The sequence below is a fragment of the Balaenoptera ricei genome, chromosome 3 (assembly GCF_028023285.1).
Source record: "Balaenoptera ricei isolate mBalRic1 chromosome 3, mBalRic1.hap2, whole genome shotgun sequence".
Lineage (NCBI taxonomy): Eukaryota > Metazoa > Chordata > Mammalia > Artiodactyla > Balaenopteridae > Balaenoptera > Balaenoptera ricei.
Genome location: NC_082641.1, coordinates 95,183,178 through 95,205,834, shown reverse-complemented (window position 1 = coordinate 95,205,834; position 22,657 = coordinate 95,183,178). Strand labels below are relative to the sequence as shown.

Sequence of the window (22,657 nt, the reverse complement as noted above, 5' to 3'; positions counted from 1 at the left end):
CTGCCGCCGCTGCAGCCCGCTCAGACTGGGAGGGCGGGAGGCAGTTCGGCGGGGCGGGGTGGGGCGGGGCGAGCGGCGCGGCCGGATTCATTCCTGTGGGGCGCGGGGTATGGAGGAGCTGTGCGGCCGCAGGCCGAGCTGGGCGGCCCGGACGGCGGTCTCATTTTGAGGGGGCAGCCCGAGCCCGAGCGACCGGCGGCGGCGGGGAGGACTAGCCCCCTGGCAGGTAGTGGGGGCGGCGGCGGCGGCGGTCTGGCCGAGCCCGGGCCGCGGCCTGAGGCTCCCGCGGGGAGGCCTGGGCGGGAAGGGGAAGGAGGGCGCTCCCAGGAGCGGAAGGCGGGCAGCGGGCTGGAGGCCACAGGCTGGTCGGCCTGCGGGAGGGGGTCGTGGTCGATGGAGGAGCTTGGGGAGGGGGCTGCCCCTATCGGGAAAAGGTAGATGTGAAGGTTGTGTAGGGGTGGCTGTGGTTCGGGGAACCTACGGACCCCTTTGCGGGGCGGGGGGGGGGGGAATCAGAATGGGGCGGGCGAAGTTAGCTAAAAGGCAGCCGGATTTCCTGAGAGCCTCGAGTAGTTTTAAAGGAGAGAGAACCTTTCGGGTGAGGGTTTTGGCGTTAGCTGGCCGCGGTTTGTTGGTTCCGACCTTTTTAGTTCCTTCTCGAAAGCCATCCTGGCCACAGTGAGGCCTTGCAGCCTCGCGCCCTTGGCCCGCTCTCCTCTGCAGATGTGAGAAAGGGAAACATTTCTGCACCCGCGTCTCCTGCCTCTTTCGGTTGTACTCTCTCTGGGCGTGTGCAAAGCAAAACTAGCCCGAAGCTTGGCTGGTTAGGAGGCGAGAAATCCGGTTGCCTGTAGTGTTTAAATTTACCGTATATAGAGAAGAGACTATATCCCTCCATAACATTTGGGTCTCTGTGTGTATCTTTTTGTATTCTTCTTTCCCACCTTTTTTGGGGAGGCGGCGTAGTCTCTAAAGTGTGGCCTCCCCCGCCCCCAGGAGTAAAAATTAAGAAAACCTAGTGTTTTCGCCTTTACCTATGGAAATTTCAAAACCGCTACTTTTTTCTTTTTCTTTTTCTAGTTTGGTGCTCTGGTTGTCATATGTTGGACGGCAATAGACAGAACATACATCCGTTCTGGGGCACCGTGATTAACATTGAACTTTGGTTCCCGTAACCCTTGCCTGTGTCAACAGAGTTAAGCTGGAGCTTTGCTTTGAAGGATAAATAAAGCACAGCCTCTCAACTGGACATAAATGGATCTAAAGACAGCAGTATTTAACGCAGCTCGAGATGGCAAACTCCGGCTTCTCACCAAATTGTTGGCAAGCAAATCTAAAGAGGAGGTTTCCTCCTTGATCTCTGAGAAGACAAATGGGGCCACCCCACTCTTGATGGCCGCCAGGTATGGGCACCTTGACATGGTGGAATTTCTCCTAGAGCAGTGTAGTGCCTCCATAGAAGTCGGGGGCTCGGTCAATTTTGATGGCGAAACCATTGAGGGGGCTCCCCCTTTGTGGGCCGCTTCTGCAGCAGGACATCTGAAGGTGGTTCAGTCTTTGTTAAATCATGGAGCGTCTGTCAACAACACGACTTTAACCAATTCAACTCCTCTTCGAGCTGCCTGTTTCGATGGCCATTTGGAAATAGTCAAGTACCTGGTAGAACACAAAGCTGATTTGGAAGTGTCAAACCGACATGGGCATACATGCTTGATGATCTCATGTTACAAAGGACACAAAGAGATTGCTCAGTATTTACTTGAAAAGGGGGCAGATGTTAATAGAAAAAGTGTTAAAGGTGAGTTCATCTTCATTTTAATTTTTTAAGGGTTTACCACTTATTTTCAGGAAGTTTGATACTTAATTATAAGCAGTGGTGTTGAGTAAGCCAACACTGACAGACCTGTTTTGATTAGGTAATCCCTTCCAGTATAACCTTGTTGATTGTTTCTTTGGTATTTGATAGTACATGGGACAAATGTGATAAAAAAGACCTCTATCATTGTGTTAAGCAGCATTTTCTCTCTTTATTTGGAGTAACTTCCAATTCATGGGAAGTGGGTTCCCCAAAGTTTAGAGCATGTTAGTGGCAGTTGATCTGAGCCATTAGACTTGTGTTTACTTAAGAATATACTTTGATTTAATATATTTTTCTTAGTTTTATTTTTTTAGAATACCCTTGGAGTAGAAACTACTATATTTAGTGAGTCATTGTCATGTTTGTCTTAGGTAGGCATTTCATTTGTTATTCTGTCAGGGACAGCTAGGCCATACCGACCTGGAAGGATTAATATCAATGAAAAGGGGAAAATCTGTTCCCTTATTCCATACTTACTGTGTGGCCAATAGAAAATCCTTTCATTAAATATAGCAGGAGAGAGAACAGATTTTTTTAAACTGCTACAATGCCCAGAGCAAAACAAGGACTAGGTTAAGCAGATGTGGATTTGCTGACCAGCAACAATGTAAACATCTTTGTCCAGAAGAAGAGTTCAGGTTTATGGTCCTGTATACTGTTCAGATGATAGTTTAGGATTTTTTTTAACCCTTAAAAACAAGTATTTTGATAGTATAATATTAATACTTAATGTTAACATTATTTTCCTTAAACTTATTTGTTTATACAACAGCAAAGTAATTCACTGTGTAATATTAAAAAACTATAAAACTTAAAGGAGCATACATACATGGTAAAAAAAAAATCACACAATACAAATTGGTGTACAGTGTTTAGTATGGAAAAATATGTCTTAACACCCTTTATTTCTAGACCTCCAACCCACCAGCTACCATTGTTTACAGTGTTTTGTGTGTCCTCAAGATAGTCTATGCAGATACAAGTATACTTGTCTGTATATCTCTCCCTATTTCTTCTTTGTTAATTGATACATACTGTTCTTTTTTTTTAACTTTAATTTATCTTGAATGTCATTCAACTCCAACACACGTGGCTACCTCATTCTGTTTCATGGCTACACAGTATTTCATTGTATGAGTGTGCATAATTTAGTCCCTGTTGACAGACAGTTAGGTCACATCCAAAATAAACAATGCTGCTGTGAATATTCTTGAACAAATCTCTAGCTTTGCACACTTGTGTGAAAATAGCTGTATTATAAATAACTGTAAGTGGAATTGCTAAATCAAAGTGAATGTGCATTTATCATTGTGATAATGACTGATTGCCTCTCAGAGTGGCTAAACCACACAATTATGGGGCACCACATAGTTACTGGACATATTTACTGAAGTTAGTATAATCTTTTTTAAAAAGGTTTGTCATAAAAATGATACAGCCTCATTGTGATTTTTTGTAAATTTTTTTCCTGAGGAAATATAAAAATCTCACAAAATTCCAGCACTTAGAGATAATCCTCCCAAAGATACTGAATTTTGCATTTAGATATATGTATGCAATTTTATTTTATATGCTCTTCTGTACTTGTTTTTTAGCTTAATAAATGTTATCCTTAATGTCATTAATTATAGCTTTTTAATTTCAGTAGCTGCATACTCTTCTACTAATGGAGTTTTATATTGCTTCTGCCTTCTCACTATAAGAAATGTTTCAGTAAACATTCTTATGAATGTTTTATTGTTTCTGATTATCTTTGATGTAGTGTTGGGTGAAAGGACAGCATGACTTTTTTTTTTTTAAACAATCACCATTCTTTTAAAGAATGTTTGTTTTAAAAGAACAAATTACTGCTTAATTGACCATGTTAGTATTGGGAATGCTTTGAAATCATACCTAGAAGAGAAAGGGTTAAAAGGTATGGCTGCATGTTTAGGCTTGTTGAATTTTTAGTTTGTTTTGGGCTTTTTATTCATCAGCCTAATGATGTAGAGATTGTTGATAAACTCACGTATTTAAATCAAATTGGGGCATGTTTTAAACTTAGGTCATTGGAGAGATTAGTACTGGTACTATTTTCCCTTCTGTTTTTCAAAGTTGTTTATACTTCTAGAGATATAATGTATGGGAGAACTATACTGTAAATAGCCCATATTTTAGTGAGCATTTTCCCTTAGTAAACTGTGAACAATATTTAACTTGATTACCTTTGCTATTTCAGAGGTAATAAAACCTTTTAACACCATCATCATATAGTTTTGTACTTGAGGATGTGTATACTCCCTCTTCTGGCTAATTCTAGAGTTTTTTCTTTTTTTACCTCAGTATCAATATCTAGTATTTATGCTGTTTAAAGAAGTACACATAAGAGAAAACAATTTTATACAAAAAATTGTTTTCATATAGCTTCAATTTTATATACATACATATATATACATAATACATACGTGTGTGTTATATGTATATATAATATATCACTTTGTGTGCAGTACTTTAACTTTTGCATAGTGCCTTTTAAATTTGACAGTGAGTCTTAAAGAATATTGGGGGCAGATTAAAGTACGTATGTACCTCCCCCACTCTGGTCCTGAAGCTTCCATTCTTTGATAATTACTCCCTCATCGACTTTTCAGATTTTTTTTTATTTTATGGGTTTGGGGGGTAATAAAAAAAACAGGAACCATTTGAAACTGAGGCAGGAACACTGGAGAAGGATCTGGTAGAGTGTCAAGAAAGAATTTTTTCCCCCACATTTTTATCCCCATGCAAAAAATGGAAAAGACTGATAAGATGAGGGATAAAATGGAATCATTTCTTAAGAAATTTTATATGTCAACTGTTGGAAATGGTTCTGAAGAAAGGAAATGTCAGTAGACTATGCTTGGTTTGCTTAAATATAAAATGCATGTGACTTCTACCTTCCATTACTTTTTAACAGGCAGTTGGCATCTGAATATATTATCTAACCTCTTTCCATTACTTTTTAACAGGCTGTTGGCATTTTGAACATGTTTTAACCTAAGGTGGAATTCATTCATTAATTGAGAGAGCATTTATTGAGTCCCTTGAGTGTGCCAGACTGTTTGACTTAGGATATACAAAGATGAGTAAGACAAGATATCCAGTCCTTGATTCCCTGCACTTCAGGAGCTCATGGCTTGTTTGGAGAGACAGGTTCATAAGCAGATACTTAAACTACAATATGGTAAATGCAGCAGTAGTGCTTTCTTGTCTTAGATTGTTGGAAATACTTTATCCCCAACTAACTCATTACCTGAGGGGACAGTGGGTTCCTTTTTTTCCCGTGCCATTCAAAAGGGGGAGAAAAACTTGAGATATTTAGAAATGCTGCTCCAGTTTAACACAACAGTTGATTTTTGAGACATGAAAGTTGGTTGCTATTTAAATATAGAGCTCAAATCAGGAGTGATTAGACAAGCCCATCTTAGGGCCATCACACTGATCTCAGTACTTGACGGTTATAGTCGTCTTTGGCTTTCTTTGGTTCTTTTTTATTTGAGTTTTTTTTTTGTTTGTTTATGTTTTGACTCAGAATAGGACTTTGCAGATCTATGGAAAAGTTACTTAAACCCTCAATTCTACTTTTACACCCAAATTCAACTGGAAATTGAGCACCTGAAAGTGATTGGTTGAGTACTACAGACCTATACAGAACAGCTCTTTGAGTTGGGATTGGGGAGACTGGCCCCAGAGGACAGGCTATCCTCACGCATGGGTCAATTATTTTAGATACCCAAGGTAATTAAGTAAATTAGTAATAGGATAATTCCTGTGCATTTTCTGTAGGCCAGATATTGTGTTGGACATTGTGGAGGCTATGAAAAGATACAGCACATCACATTTGTTCACCGCTAAAGGAATGGTGTAAATTCATTATATAGGATTTTGGAAGAGTGTACTGACTGGAAAGGCCTCATGGAGTTAACTGGGCTTTGAAAGGATTGTTGGAGTTGAGATCTGCAGAAGGGATTTGATCCAGTTTTTAAGGCTTAGGAAATGGCATAAGGAAAGGCACATTGAGAAATATGCTTGGAGGGTACAAAAATTGGAAAGTAGCATATTTGGACCAAAGGGCAGTCAGGGCTAGATTATAAAAGGACATTAACTCCCAGGTAAAGGAGTTTGACTTTATTCTTTATGCAGTGGTAGGTAAGTCAGTGAATGTTTTCAGCAGAGGAAGGACTGAGGTTTTTTTAGAGAAACCCATCTTAGTACATTCTAATTCTGTTACATTGTGAGCTCTTTGAGGCTAGAGACCTGGTGTTTGTATCCATGTGTTAGAAAGAGTAATCTGGCCTACAGGGGGCAATTGGTAAATGAGTTTGTTGAATGAATGTGTTGCATTTAAGAGAGGAAAGATTATAAGCTCTTTGATGTCAAGGACTGTGTTTTCTGGTCCTTTTAGTACAGAAATACATACATGAAGACATTAAGACAGTGACTGTGAAAAGTGAGTGGTACAGGTAGAACTCTGTGGGAGCTTAGAAAAGGGAGAAAACCATGTAGGCTCGTAAGTATGGTTAGCTTTAAAAGGGTTTGAGAGAGCTAGATCAGGCAGTTTGTTTGCCTCTTTTTTTAAAATAAATAAATAACTAAATAAATTTAGTTATTTAGTTATTTGTGGCTGCACTGGGTCTTCGTTGCTGCACACAGGATTTCTCTAGTTGTGGCGAGCGGGGGCTACTCTTTGTTGCAGTGCAGTGGCTTCTCTTGTTGCGAGCATGGGCTCCAGGCGTGCGGGCTTCAGTAGTTGTGGCTCGCAGGCTCAGTAGTTATGGCTCGCAGGCTCTAGAGCGCAGCCTCAGTAGTTGTGGCACATGGACTTAGTTGCTCCGCGGCATGTGGGATCTTCCTGGACCAGGACTCGAAACCATGTCTCCTGCATTGGCAGGCAGATTCTTTTTTTTTTTTTTAAACCTTGGTTTTATTTATTTATTTATATTAATTTAGTTTAAATATTTATTCTTGGCTGCATTGGGTCTTCATTGCTGTGTGCGGGCTTTCTCTAGTTGCGGCGAGCAGGGGCTACTCTTCGTTGCGGTGCGTGGGCTTCTCCTTTCGGTGGCTTCTCTTGTAGCAGAACACGGACTCTAGGCACACGGGCTCAGTAGTTGTGGCGCACAGGGCTTAGTTGCGGCATGTGGGATCTTCCCAGACCAGGGCTCGAACCCCTGTGCCCTGCATTGGCAGGTGGATTGCCAACCACTGCGCCACCAGGGAAGCCCACCAGGCGGATTCTTAACTACTGTGCCACCAGGGAAGCCCCTATTTGCCTCTTTATTATGGAAATTTTCTGTCTTATATGTAAGTGGAGAAAGTAGAGAGAAGAATACTTTGAACCACTATGTATTTATCACCTTGCTTCAACATTTATCCACATTTGCCTATATATGTTAAAAAATATATTTCTCCCTCCTTTTGTTCTCTGAAGTAGTTCGAAGCAAACCCCAGGCATTCTTTCTCTCCTATAGTATAGGCAGTTTAGGGTATAGATGTATTTCAGTCAAGAGAATGTTAAAAAAAAGAAATCCTTTTTTTCTCATATCCACTGTAAATCCAAAGGAATTTCATGTAAGAAAATCTCCACTGTAAATTAAGAATCGTTGGTATTAAGAGAATGGACAAAGATGACTATTGTCACGTAGGTCGGTTATTTGTATACTTCAGGACTGAGAGTGTTGGAAGCTGAAATTCTCTTTTTCTTCTTTGAGAACTCTAGCTCAGCTTTTGGTTACCTCAGAACACACTAGCAGAGAAGAGTGAAAGAGAGGGATTTAAAATTTCTTTCTGCTCTGTAGCATTCCATCCTTACTTTGATATAATAATAATGTTTAACTAGTTGAATTCGTTAACATTTTAATCCCAGATCAAGTTGCTCCTGCAAGTTGTTTCTTGTTCATCCTTTTCCCTCCTGTATCTCCTGGCACACTTTCTCTGTGTCTTCAGGGAAACTTGGCATCCTAGTTGGGGAAGCTAAGCTGTAGATGATGTGTCTATTGAGTGCAGTAGGGAAATATCTATTGTGTTCCTCTAACCCTGAAGATTGGATTGTAAACTGTGAATCCTCACAAAATTGAACTGGTGAAAATGAGTAGATCCTGAACACTACTGCTATTTCAGAGTCATCCCCAGCAACACAAACTTAAGGCAGAGGTTAAGTTTTACTTACTGATCTTTTAGCTACAGATAGTTCCCTCACTGAGTTCATCTTTATGAGATTTTAATCACATTGATTAATTAAACTTGTTTAAAAGAAAATTTAGGAAGCCCATGGCATTCTAAAGATTTATGCTACTGAGACATCGGGAGTGTATGTGTTGGAAGATAGAGGTGGAAGAGTTGGGGAGAGGCCCAGGTAAGGAAGTCACATGGATGCAAATTTGATTAAAATATCTCTTTTCCTCTTTTTTCCCTCCCTTTGGGTAGAGCTGCAGTTGAATAGAGAGTCTGAACTAGAATGTAAGTCTGAATTGTAAAGTTGATGTTTTCATCAACTTATGTTGTATAATTTTCATCAAATTATACTATTATTAGTTGAATTTAGTCCTGATCCCTTAGCTCAGATCTTAGCTTTGAAAATTCTGCTTGCTGTCAAGACCCATTTCAAAGGCAAGTCCTCGTCCCCCTCGAGTCACATGAATGCATCTTGAGCATTTTTTAGCATTTAACTTTGTAGTGAGCTCAAGGACCTGTATTGTTAAATTTCTCTGTGTTCCTAGCTCACTGCCTTATATAAAGAATTAATGAAGGGAAGGCACGTGGTAATCTTGATACCAGTAGTTTTTTATCCTATTTTTGATTCTTTTTTTTCAAACTCTTGTCCTTGAGTATCTCTGGTGTTACAGCATACATGGGGAAGGGAAATATTCTGAGCAGAGGAACCTCCTAGTGCTCCTTTGATATCCTAAAGTTTTCCTCTTAACCCCTTCCCGCCTGCTCCCTTAACACATACCAATTAGCTATTCCAGGAGTAAAATGCTTGGAATCAGCCTTGTCATGCAGTTGAACTGCACCCCTCCCCCCCGGCCCCCATGTTTATAGGTGGACCTCTCTTTTTTTTTTTTTTTAACATCTTTATTGAAGTATAATTGCCTTACAATGGTGTGTTAGCTTCTGCTTTATAACAAAGTGAATCAGTTATACATATACAATATGTTCCCATTTCTCTTCCCTCTTGCATCTCCCTCCCTCCCACCCTCCCCATCCCACCCCTCTAGGTGGTCACAAAGCACCGAGCTGATCTTCCTGTGCTATGCGGCTGCTTCCCACTAGCTATTTTACATTTGGTAGTGTATATATGTCCATGACAATCTCTTACCCTGTCACATCTCACCCCACCCCCTCCCCATATCCTCAAGTCCATTCTCTAGTAGGTCTGTGTCTTTATTCCCGTCTTGCCACTAGGTTCTTCATGGCCTTTTTTTTTTCCTTAGATTCCGTATATATGTGTTAGCATACTGTATTTGTTTTTCTCTTTCTGACTTACTTCACTCTGTATGACAGACTCTAACTCCATCCACCTCATTACGAATACCTCCATTTCATTTCTTTTTATGGCTGAGTAATATTCCATTGTATATATGTGCCACATCTTCTTTATCCATTCATCTGTCGATGGACATTTAGGTTGCTTCCATGTCCTGGCTATTGTAAATAGAGCTGCAATGAACATTGGGGTACATGACACTTTTTGACCTATGGTTTTCTCAGGGTATATGCCCAGTAGTGGGATTGCTGGGTCGTATGTTAGTTCTATTTGTAGTTTTTTAAGGAACCTCCATACTGTTCTCCATAGTGGCTGTATCAGAATGGGAGAAAATATTTGCAAATGAAGCAACTGACAAAGGATTAATCTCCAAGATTTACAAGCAGCTCATGCAGCTCAATAACAAAAAAACGAACAACCCAATCCAAAAATGGGCAGAAGACCTAAATAGACATTTCTCCAAAGAAGATATACAGATGGCCTACAGACACATGAAAGAATGCTCAACATCATTAGTCATTAGAGAAATGCAAATCAAAACTACAATGAGATATCATCTCACACCGGTCAGAATGGCCATCATCAAAAAATCTAGAAACAATAAATGCTGGAGAGGGTGTGGAGGAAAGGGAACACTCTTGCACTGTTGGTGGGAATGTAAATTGATACAGGTGGACCTCTCTTAAAGACTGAGCTTAGCTCCAGCTGCGAGGTAGAAGAATGGATGCCAAGCACAGCAGGCTAACGAGGAGAGATGGTGAGCGAGCTGGAGCTGTCGTGTGAGCTGGCTCTGCCTGCCGCCCACAGGCCAATAAATCGGGAGACGAGGTGTTGAGGCAAGGAGTACCACTTTATTCGGAAAGCTGGCAGACCGAGGAGATGGCAGACTAGGGTCCCCAAAAAACCACCTTATGGGGTCTGGATGCCAGTTTTTTTTTACAGAATCAGAGGGAAGTAAAGTAAAAAGGCAGAATAGAGAGGGAGAGGTGGGGAGGAAGTAAGGTAAAAAGGCAGAATAGAGAGGGAGAGGTGGGGAGGAAGTAAAGTAAAAAGGCAGAATAGAGAGGGAGAGGTGGGGAGGAAGTAAAGTAAAAAGGCAGAATAGAGAGGGAGAGGTGGGGAGGAAGTAAAGTAAAAAGGCAGAATAGAGAGGGAGAGGTGGGGAGGAAGTAAAGTAAAAAGGCAGAATAGAGAGGGAGAGGTGGGGAGGAAGTAAAGTAAAAAGGGCCATCAGTCTTGGAGAAATTCTCCTGGAATGGCCAGCCTCTGGGAGGGGATGTGTTAATTTCTTTTTTCTTGCAGCCATTCACAGGTGGGTAGGGTTCCCTGAGGCAGACAATTATGTATGATTATGATAACAAAAGCAACGAAAAGCAAAGGCTAAAGTCAAAGAAACAGATCCAACATGGAGTCAAAATTGGCTCTTCCCTGTTACAATGAGAACTGTTTTTGTGCATTTCCAGACAAATCTGTTATGATAAAAGACCTTTTAATTGCTATTTCTATCAATCAAAACTTATACTTTACTAAAAACAAATACTTTGATTTTAAAACAGCTTTGAGACATAATTCACATACCATTCACGCACTTAAAAACCACCCATCATTGGTTTTTAATTAATTAATTTATTTATTTTTGGCTGTGTTGGGTCTTCATTTCTGTGCGAGGGCTTTCTCTAGTTGCGGCAAGCGGGGGCCACTCTTCATCGTGGTGCGCGGGCCTCTCACTGTCGTGGCCTCTCTTGTTGCAGAGCACAGGCTCCAGATGCGCAGGCTCAGTAGTTGTGGCTCATGGGCTTTGTTGCTACGTGGCATGTGGGATCTTCCCAGACCAGAGCTCGAACCCGTGTGCCCTACATTGGCAGGCAGACTCTCAACCACTGCGCCACCAGGGAAGCCGTCGTTGGTTTTTAGTATGGTCACAGATTTGTGCAGCCATCACCACAATTACTTTTTTTTTTTTTTTGGCTGTGTTGGGTCTTGGTTGCTACGCGTGGGCTTTCTGTAGTTGCGGCGAGTGGGAAATACTCTTCGTTGAGGTGTGCAGGTTTCTCATTGTGGTGGCTTCTCTTGTTGCAGAGCATGGGGTCTAGGCGTGCGGGCTTCAGTAACTGTGGCACACGGGTTCAGTAGTTGTGGCTCGCAGGCTCTAGAGCGCAGGCTCAGTAGTTGTGGCACGTGGGCTTAGTTGCTCTGCGGCATGTGGGATCTTCCTGGACCAGGGGTTGAACCCGTGTCCCCTGCATTGGCAGGCGGATTCTCAACCACTCTGCCATCAGGGAAGCCCAGTTCTCTAAGTTTTGAAAAACATAAACTGTAATTTAACCACCACTACAATAGAGGTGGAATGAAAACTTCCTGTATGCCCCTTTGCAGTTAACTATTCTCTCAGCACCCCTCCTCTGGCAATCACTGGTCTGTTATCTGTCCTTATAGTTTTTTAGGCATTAATTTTAATAGTGAAAATTCTGAAGGAATGCAGATGTCCATCAAGAGAGAAGTGTCTATGTAAATTATGACATGCCTCCTTACTTGAACTTTAACCATAAAGCCATTAAGAGTGATTATGTAGTATCTATGTAAATAGTTCATGTAGACTGTATACATGGAACATGACAAAATGACTAAGATGTAGGTGAAAAGCAGGAAACAGTTGTATATTTTCTGATTACAACTTTATCAGAATATACTATGTAAAGACACTTGGACACATGACATAGTTGCTGGAAGATTATGCTTTTGTTTTGTATTGGGTTTTTTTTTTTTTAACCTCTGTTTTCTTAACTTTTAAGTAATGGTCTAGGTTATAATTCAGAAATTTTTTAGGGCTTCCAGGGCATGAAAGTGTGGCGGTTATATACTTAACCTGTCAGAATAATAAAGGTGATCCCCTCCTGCTAAGATTTTACTTTTTTTTTTTTTAATGTATTTATTTATTTTATTTATTTATTTTTGGCTGTGTTGGGTCTTCGTTGCTGCGCACAGGCTTTCTCTAGTTGCGGCGAGCGGGGGCTACTCTTCGTTGAGGTGCACAGCCTTCTCACTGCAGTGGCTTTTCTTGTTGCGGAGCATGGGCTGTAGGCTTGCAGGCTACAGTAGTTGTGGCACACGGGCTCTAGAGCTCAGGCTCAGTAGTTGTGGTGCACGGGCTTAGTTGCTCCGCGGCATGTGGGATCTTCCTGGACCAGGGCTCGAACCCGTGTCCCCTGCATTGGCAGGCGAATTCTTAACCACTGTGCCACCAGGGAAGCCCTAAGATTTTACTTTTTAAAGTTATTTTGTCCTTATTTGATTCATTTTTTGTGATATCAAGTATTAAAAATTTAAGAATCTACCTTAGCTTTGATATTGTGCTAACTGCTATCTGGGATATAAAGGAAATATAACATAGGCTCTGTGTACTTTAGGAATAGACAGTTTAGGTAAGAAAACCTATTTGTGAAGCACTAACATATTATGTAAGGTATTACATAAGATTATAATAGTAGATATAACATGAGTACTTACCAGGATGAATGAAACATTTATTCACCAGGCATTCTCAAAATGATAAATTGACATAGTATAACCAAGAAGGCCTCTTTGAGCAGCTGAAATTTCTGGTGAAACTTGGAGGAAAAGAAGTTAAAAAGGCAAAGAAGAAAGAGTATATTGACAGGAAAATTAAGAGAAGAGGCATGGAGGTGGAAGTAAGCGGGACTATTCCAGGGGCTGGGAGAGGTAACTTAGAATACAGTGATGGGAAGCCTAAGCAGTTTCTTTGCCTTGTGTATGGCTGGTATTGATGATGTCTTTTGGGTTAGAGAAGGTGTTGGCAAACTCTGGCCCAGAGGTCAAATCCTGCCCACCCCCTGTTTTTGTACTGCCTGAGAACTAAGATATATTTTTTATATTTTTTAATGGTTGAAAAAAAAAATCAAATGAAGAATGATATATCATGCATGACGTGAAAATTACACAAAAGCCACATTTCAATGTCCATAAGTAAAGTTTTGTTGGAAAACAGTCATGTCCATTAATTTAACCAATTGCCTACGCATACTTTTTGTTATATGGTAGAGTTGAGTGATTACAACAGAGACCTTATGGACTGCAAAAGCTGGAATACTATCTAGCCCTTTACAGAAGAAGTTTGCTGGCTCCTGGGCTAGATTCACAGAGCAGCATTCATACTGGAGATGACAAGAAATGAGGCTAGAGAGGTAGGTTAGGGAAATATTTCTCTTTTTAAAAATCTGTTTCCCATAGTATATCTTCTTATGTGTATTCCCACTACCAAGATTAAGCTTTACTTCACATGACATGCCTTCTAAAACTATAGATTTCTGCCTTGTTGCTTTCTCATCCTCACACAGATAGTGCTTTGAGAATCAATGCTGTAGAATTTTGAAATCTTAAAGATTTTCAGCTATTTCTTTAGAGGAAGCATGAAAGCTTTTGAGCTGGAAAGTAATATGATTGGTGGAAGTTTTATTATGAGGCTTGGTTTATATTAGAAATAGCTTATTCACTGGAGTGTAGTATGACTAGCATTTAAAATATGACCTTAGTAATGAGCAATACACTGAAATGGCAATTGGGAGACATGGGTTTTTATTTTACTACCAATTTCTCTGGTTTCTATTTGTAGAACAAGTTTATCTTTTCTACTTTGCATAGTTATTAATATAAGTTCGCAATAGTTAATACAATTTAGGGGAAAAAATGCCGTGCTAGCATACTGGTACCTTTTTTCTTCATTTATTTCTGCTTTTTATTATTTGCTTCTAGTCTCTCTAGGTTTAATATATTGTTTTTCCCCTATAAGTTCTTGAGATGGAAACTTAGCTGTTTTTTCAAGAAGCCATTCTTTTCTAATGTACATTTAAGCATAGTTTTAGCCATATCCCACAAGATTTTTTATTTAACGTTTTTATTATCATCCAGCTAAAAATATTTTCTACTTTCTATTGGAATTCCTTCTTTGACCCGTGGGCTATTTTAGAAGTATATTTTCAAATTTCAAATATGTGGAGATTTTTCTAGGGTTTTGTTTTTTTTTTTTTTTTTCGCTTGTTTGTTTTTAATCTAACTTGTATTGTGGACTTAGAACATATTCAGTGATTTCAGTCCCTTGACATTTATTTGTGTGAGTCTCATTTTATGGCCCAGAATGTAGTCAGCATTTGTATATGCTCCGTGTGTCCTTAGAAAAAAGTTAAATTCTATAGTGTTCATTTAATTTTCAATATCCTTATTGGTTTTGGTCTTCTAAACTGAAAAAGGTGTGTTCAAATGTATTATGAGTGGATTTATCTGATTTTCCTTGTAGTTCTGTTGATTTTTGCTTTATTTATTTTGCTGTTTTTAGGTGAAAACAAGTTTAGAATTACATCTTTCTGTTTTGAATTTTATGTCATTATAAAATGTTTATCTGTAATCATGCATTTTGTTTTAAAGTCTACTTAATCTGATATTTTAATATCAGACAGCTTTCTTACGGTTAATTTTTACATAAAGTATATATACTTTTTCATCTTTTCACTTCAACCTTTTTTTATCCTTACATTTAAGGTATTTCTCTTGTAAGCAGCATGTAGTTGAGTTCTATGTGTTTGTATTTTCAGTCTGACAGTTTTTGTCTTTTAGTGGAACATTTAGTTTGCTTGTATTTAATGTAACTACTTATATATTTGGGCTTTAATCTCTTAGCTATTTACTGATTTTTATTTGTCTACCTGTTTTGCTTTGTTTCTGTCTTTGGATTATTTTTCATTTTTTCTCTATATTAGAGAATATATAGTAATTATATGCATGCATACCCTCTTTTATTTTAGTGGTTACTCTAGATAGTACTACTTTGACTTATCAAAGGCTAACATAAATTTCTAATTTTAGCTCTTTCCAAGCAAGGCAGAAATCTTAGAATACTTCAACTCCAATTAACCCTCCTTACTTTTATGCTATTGCTGTCAAGCATTTTTCTTCTATATGTGTTTCAAACCCTGTTACAAGATATTATTTTTAACATCAATATTTATTTAGATATCTCACAAATTTACCCTTTCTATCAATGTTGATGCTGTCCTTTCCAGGCTTCCATGTGGCTCATCTTTTCTTTCTCACCTGAAACGGTCCTTTACTTCACAGAATTCTAAGCTGGCATTTATTTTCCTTTAGTGCTTTAAGGCTTCTCTTGTTTCTGATTAGAACTTTGCTGTCAGTCTAATTGTTGTTCTTTTGCAGGTCATTTCCACCTATTCTTTGGTTTTAAGATTTTTCTCTTTGTCCTTAGTTTTTAACGGTTCTGCTGTAGAGTGCCTCAGTGTGGCTTTCTTTTTGTCTATCCTTGTTGTTTATAAAACTTATTAAATTTATGGTTAATCTTTCATCAGCTTCAGAAAATTCTCAAACTTTATCTCTTTAAATATTGCTTTGGGCCTATTTTCTTAGTCTATAATTCTGGTTTTAAGCATGTTATCCCTTCTGACATCGTTTCCTCTGTCTCTTACAGTCTCCTGTTTTTCCATCCTTTCACTTTCATGCTTCTTTCTATGTATTTTCATCTGACTTAATTTTCTAGTTCACTAATTCTCTATTCAGCTGTGTGTAGTCTACTTTTAAAGCCACCCATTGAGCTTTTCAGTTCTAGAATGTCCGTTTGGTTCTTCTTTGTAGTTTACAGTTTTCTGTCTAATTCTCAAATTTATTTTTAAATATCTGAATACTCTAAGCATAATTATTACTTTAAAGTCTGTGTCTGATAACTGTATTATCTAGATCTTCTATTGGGCTTTTCTCTTAGCTCTTATCCTTGGTTTTTGTGTTGCGGTTCCTTGTTTTCTCTTCTGTCCATTATTTTTGGTTGGATACCAAACATTATATATGAAGAATATATAAAAATAATTTGAGCTCTAGTATGATAATATCTTCATCTAAATAGTATTTGTATTTGCTTCTGGCTTTTGATTACATATATACTAGCAGTTCTGGATTACTTTAATTCAATATCAAGATGATTTTAACTTGTATTTCAGTGCCTGTGTACGCTGGTTTCTTTGCACTTCACCTTAACTCCTAGAGAGCAGCCCTTCAGGGCTATAACCTGAAGTGTATAGGGATTTCTTAATGGGCTTTGGACTCCAGTTTTCTCCTCTAGCCCTGAAAGGTCAAAAGCTCTGCCCAGTTTTTTAGCTGCCTATTCCAGAATCAGTAGAGGTTGTTGGGGAAAGCTTCCCCAAATTCTGGACTTTACTTAACTAATTTTCTTTATTCTCCTGGATGTTGTCTCCCTGTGAGCTCTTACAGGTGGTCATACAGATTTTTTAAAAATGCATTTTTCAGCTTTTCTGGTTCTTAGTGGGAGGGTGATCATGTTACCTCTGCCAATACTAGATGTGAGAGTCTCTTATTCCTTTTAAAAACAAAACAGAACATTTTTTCAGTATATGATGTATTCAAAATATATATATTCTGCATTTTTCCAATACGTCAATTCAGTTACTTAAAAGACTGGCTTTTGCTGCATTCTTTTTCTTAATTTATTATTCTGAATAGAGAAGAATGCCATCTAAGCCTTCTCTTTATATTTCTATTATATTGTCTATTTCTTAGAGAAAATGGGAATATTAGGGATCCTTAATTCAAAAGAGTTTTAAAAATATACGTAGTAGTAGTCATGTTTAATTGAAATTATTTTGAGCAAATGAACATTAGTAGTCAGAAGTTCTGGGCTCTCTTAGTGGTTGGTTACCATACACATTGCTAAAACATTCTATCAGACACCCTTCCATTGTAGACCATTGGAATTCTGGGTCACAATTAACATATCCAGATGTTTTAATATAATCCCTATAGATATCATGGAAGACTAATAAACAGGATAAACTTGTGAAGAGATTTAAAGTCCTAATGTATTACAACTTGTGCTTTTTTGAATTTTATCTGTAGATCTGTTACGTGAAGTATTCAGGTTTAAACAACTTTCTAGTACACATCCTGTGTCAGGGGTCCTCAAGGCCACCCCCATGTTTGCAGGTAACTTAGCATACAGTTGTACTCATGGCTAAGATTTATTACAGTGATATAATAAGGACATGTACCTGGATCATGAGAGGAAAGGCACAGTTGGGGTCTAGAGGAATCTTTGTGCAGGCTTTTTTATGCTCTCTCCTTCCTGTGAGAGGTCGCAAAGAGCAGTCTTCCCCTAGCAACATAAATGCATGTGTGCAATATTCCTGCCCAGGGAAACCCATTTTGGTTGATTAGAGAATGGTTAGAGACTCAATGTCCAGGTTTTTATTGGGCACTGGTCACATAGGCACCCTCTGCTGAGCACATATGCAAAATTCCAGAGTCCCAGAAGGAAAGCAGGTAGTCAGCATAAAAGCCACCCTTATCATTTAGGGAAAGTTTTATATCTTGAAACTGTTTACCCAACAACATTCCAGATGCCAGCCCAGGGCCATCCTTGCAAGCAGGTCTTTCTAAAGATAGCTGTCTCAGCCAGCTATATTAGTTATTTTTCACACACATGCCTAAAAAGACTGTTGAAATTTTCTGTAAACATTGTATGTAAATATCAAAGGTCTGCATGATAATTTCTGTTTTGATCATTAGTAGAATGTTTATATTAAATTTAGGTAGCTAAAATAACTTGAGTGGCTATGTCTTAGTATGTTCCATCCATACAGGCTTTTACTAATGTGCCAGTGTCTATTGTCAGTTTTAATCCATGTGTGGGAAGAATCGGACGGTGTTAGAACATTTAGTACATCTAAAAAGAATGTTTAAGAAAATTAAATTACAGTGGGAAATAATCCATTATGAAAGGACACCTCAGATGTCTCCTTTTAAAGTTCATGTTGAACCACCCACATGTTTTTTAGGTTTCAGTGGACTTGTTTTTCTTATGTGAGTTTTTTGAAGAAAGTATTGTACTTTGTTACCAAGATTTTTGACTAAAACAGCTGAGGTTCACTTGGCAATCAGAAATATTGAAAAAATAATTTCTGACTCTTAGAATCAAATTGGAGACTCTTAGGTATTACAGACTAGATTTCTTATTTATAAATGTGGAGTCTGACCCAGAAAGTTAAGTGACTGTCAGCAAAACTATAAATAGCTGGTTAATTTCATTTCACAGTTTTTAGTTGTAGAATATACACTTGAAAACATTATTGAAAAATATCAAGAGGTCGTGGATTAATTTTGAATTTCATTTAGTGACTTTGAATATCTTTTCATGCCTAATTTTGTCATTTCGTTTATTCAAAGAATTTAACCAATATTTTTTTCCCCCTGCTGTGTGTCAGACATTAGTTTTAGGTGCTGGGGATCATTTTTTCTTATTTGTAATCAAATTAAAGTATGTCCCATTGAGGGCGGCTTGGAGCTGCCTGCTTTTCTTTAGATTCTAAAGTATACATATGTATTACATTGTATCCTGGTCCCTCAAATATGTTATCTCTTTTTTTCCTCCTCCTTAAGGTAATACTGCATTGCATGATTGCGCAGAATCTGGAAGTTTGGACATCATGAAGATGCTTCTTATGTATTGTGCCAAGATGGAAAAGGATGGTTATGGAATGACTCCCCTTCTCTCAGCAAGTGTGACTGGTCACACAAATATTGTGGATTTTCTGACTCACCATGCACAGACCAGCAAGACAGAAAGGATCAATGCTCTAGAGCTTCTGGGAGCTACATTTGTAGACAAAAAAAGAGATCTCCTTGGGGCTTTGAAATACTGGAAAAAGGCAATGAACATGAGGTACAGTGATAGGACTAATATAATTAGCAAACCAGTACCACAGACACTAATAATGGCTTATGATTATGCCAAGGAGGTAAACAGTGCAGAAGAGCTAGAAGGTCTTATTGCTGATCCTGATGAGATGAGAATGCAGGCACTATTAATTAGAGAACGTATTCTCGGTCCTTCTCATCCTGACACCTCTTACTATATTAGATATAGAGGCGCTGTCTATGCAGACTCTGGAAATTTCAAACGATGCATCAACCTATGGAAGTATGCTTTGGATATGCAGCAGAACAATTTGGACCCTCTAAGCCCGATGACCGCCAGCAGCTTATTATCTTTTGCAGAACTGTTCTCTTTTATGCTACAGGATAGGGCTAAAGGTCTGCTGGGCACCACTGTTACATTTGATGATCTTATGGGCATACTGTGCAAAAGTGTCCTTGAAATAGAGCGAGCGATCAAACAAACTCAGTGTCCAGCAGACCCATTACAGTTAAATAAGGCTCTTTCCATTATTTTGCACTTGATTTGCTTATTAGAAAAAGTTCCTTGTACTCTAGAACAGGATCATTTCAAAAAGCAAACCATATACAGGTTTCTTAAGCTGCATCCAAGGGGAAAGAATAACTTCAGCCCTCTTCATCTGGCTGTGGACAAGAATACTACCTGTGTAGGGCGGTACCCTGTTTGTAAATTTCCATCTCTGCAAGTTACTGCGATACTGATAGAATGTGGTGCTGATGTGAACGTCAGAGACTCAGATGACAACAGTCCCCTCCATATTGCTGCTCTGAACAACCATCCAGACATCATGAATCTCCTTATTAAATCAGGTGCACATTTTGATGCCACAAACTTGCACAAACAAACTGCTAGTGACTTGCTGGACGAGAAGGAAATAGCTAAAAATTTGATCCAGCCTATAAATCATACCACATTGCAGTGTCTTGCTGCTCGTGTCATAGTGAATCATAGAATATACTATAAAGGGCATATCCCAGAAAAGCTAGAGACCTTCGTTTCACTTCATAGATGATAATTTGACTGTTGAAGCACGAATTGGTAACAGTTGTTTCATTATTGAGCACTGTTGTGGTAACACCAGCATTCATTTAGCTTGATTTCATCGTGCTCTCATTGGCTAAAGCATTGTAAGCATCAAATTTACAGGATTGGTTTCCCAGTATTTAATATAAATATACCATATAATATATTGTTTGTGAATTATTGAGAAATGTAATCTCATATTCAGATTTCTAAAATTGTCTGCCAAAGGCTTATCCATTCTGGTTTTGTTTGCTGTTGGGTGTTTGGGACAGAGTTAACCATTTTTCAGTGGTGTCTTTATACTTTTCTGGTTTGTGAATTTTATACAATTGAAGGTCTTTTTTGTGCTTCTTCCTTCTCTTCTCCGAGCTTTTCCCGTTTCCACCTCATTTTTAACTTAACCATTTCTACTTAGCAATTTCTTTCCCCTTATGGATCCATGTTAGGTAGTACAAACTATGGACTTGTTACCATTTGCAGTTACCATAAGTGCTTTATCTTCTCTATGCACTGGCTTCAACTTGACTGTTGTATGTTAGCATATTTTCTATGCAGCAGTTGGTCAACTTCAACTCTGAAACACTGTTAAGTATGTTACAAAGTTCATTTTATGAAAGTACTCTTGTAGCATGACAATTTTTAGAGCTACAGGTTAGCTACCAGAGCTCAAGCTTTTTTGTTGTTTTTTTCTTTACATCTGAGGTTTCTTTCTCTAATCCACTGAAATTATTGTGTGCTAAATTTGGGAAACAAAGCTATTCTAACTCATTAACCCAGTTGAAATTTAGGTCTGTCGTCTTAATATATCATGCAGTAAAAGGAAGAATCTTTATAAAGTGACCCACCTTTCATGCTGCGCCAGCATTGTCCTGCTTGTGCTGATGATGTGATTAGGTGTAGAGAATTTGCTTAAATTTAACCTCAAAGTTTATCACACAGCTTAATGAGTCACACTGAAATATTCAGTAATTGAACTGCAAATCACTTTTATTTACAAAAAAGAGCTGAAGCATGTCAGTGGCATGATGCTTGCCAAGCCAGATCTAGGCATCTAGGATAATTAAGGTATTTTTAGTATGCAATTTACTGCCATAGTATCAAAGGTCAGTAACAGTGTTCCTTCTTTCTTCAAGCTTAAGTATACCTTTGAAGATAACTTGCATGAATTACTTTGGTCTCAATTATTTGTCACCCTAATTAAACACAAAAGGTTGCAGTGCTTCCTCTTCCCTTACTGAAAATTAGCTTTTCTTTTTTCTTTCTTTTTCTTTTTCTCTCTTCCTTTCTTTTCTTTCTTGCCTCCCTCCCTCCCTTCTTTCTTTGTTTTTTTTTTTTGGATTTTTTTTTTTCACAGCTTTGCTAATGCCACAGAAAGGGCTCTTTTAACTTAAGAAAAAATAAGTGAAAAGTACTAAAAAAGATTCAGGTAATTATCATTCAGCACTTTATTGTTATTCAGAATAAAATTTATGATGGCATATTTGCCCTGCAAATGTCTTAATGAAATTGTTCTGAATAAAAAGCTCCTTATTGGTTTGAGAAAAACTTAGTTTACCTGTGAGTTTAATGAGCCTGATCACTTGGATTTTTGTGTTGACATTTTATTCTGAGGGTTGATGTAGGGGTATTTAAGGAGTCATCATTGCAAACAGTCACATTAGGTTTATTTCATCTTTACTCAGTAAAAAACTTGTAATGAAGAATGGTAAATAAACAAAAAAGCATTAGACTTACTTTCTGGTTAAATAATTGAAGTTTAATTTTTTAAAAGATATCCTTACTCATTTTACTAGGTTGTATATTTAATTTCACCATTGAAAAAGGTGATTTGGATATAAATGGTTGCTCTGCAACCTTTTGATGAAGAGATTTTAATATCTTGTTTACTATGGGAAAATTTGATGGAATATTTGAACTGCCACATAAATTAAGAATAGTTTGTGATTTAGATAATTATTCTAGAAATATCAGACATCAATTTTTGAAATCATTTGCCTCTAACCTTCTGGTATAAGAATTATATGCGTGAACAACCTTTTTTTTTTAAAGAAAGGAAAACTTTGCAAGTACAGTAAATCTACATTAGTTGATCTCAGTAATTTTGGGGTGAACGGTGAGCAATTGGATTTTAAGTGATTTAATATTCCTTTTTTTGGGAGGGGGTAGGAGGGCTTACATGCTCTTATAGTAAGGCACATCTCACACTATTTTATAGGTGAATTTGAATTGTTCAACTCTAGTATAAAATAAGGATTTCTTTACATAGCATTTTCCCACCACTGAATATAGATAACTTAGAACTATTCCTCAGTCTTGATAACTGAAATGCCTTATTTCAATTAAGATACAGTTCTCTGTTTGCCATCTCCCCAAATGATGTTAGGAGCTCTTGAAAAATCAGTTGGTTTAAAAGCTCAAAATTGTCCATTTTATTTTAGAGGAGGTTGTTTCATAAATGTGCCCTCAGACACTGTTTAAGGCCTTTGTCAGAAAGTATTCACAAAAT

General features: G+C 38.2%; 1 protein-coding gene across 1 annotated transcript; it reads left to right on the top strand.

Annotated features, from left to right (window-relative positions):
* The first annotated feature begins 81 nt into the window (after positions 1–81).
* FEM1C (fem-1 homolog C) lies at positions 82–21,903 on the top strand. Its single transcript, XM_059916905.1, has 3 exons — positions 82–226; positions 1,081–1,798; positions 18,831–21,903. The coding sequence occupies exons 2-3, from the start codon at positions 1,255–1,257 to the stop codon at positions 20,138–20,140; spliced, it is 1,854 nt and encodes a 617-aa protein (XP_059772888.1). The 5' UTR covers positions 82–226; positions 1,081–1,254; the 3' UTR covers positions 20,141–21,903.
* The last annotated feature ends 754 nt before the right edge of the window (positions 21,904–22,657 follow it).

Bases quoted from the DNA above. Each gene is read 5' to 3' on its own strand.
- FEM1C (XM_059916905.1), top strand. From the start codon at position 1,255: ATGGATCTAAAGACAGCAGTATTTAACGCAGCTCGAGATGGCAAACTC. The intron at 1,799-18,830 runs GTGAGTTCATCT...CTCCTCCTTAAG, and splicing joins TAATAGAAAAAGTGTTAAAG to GTAATACTGCATTGCATGAT.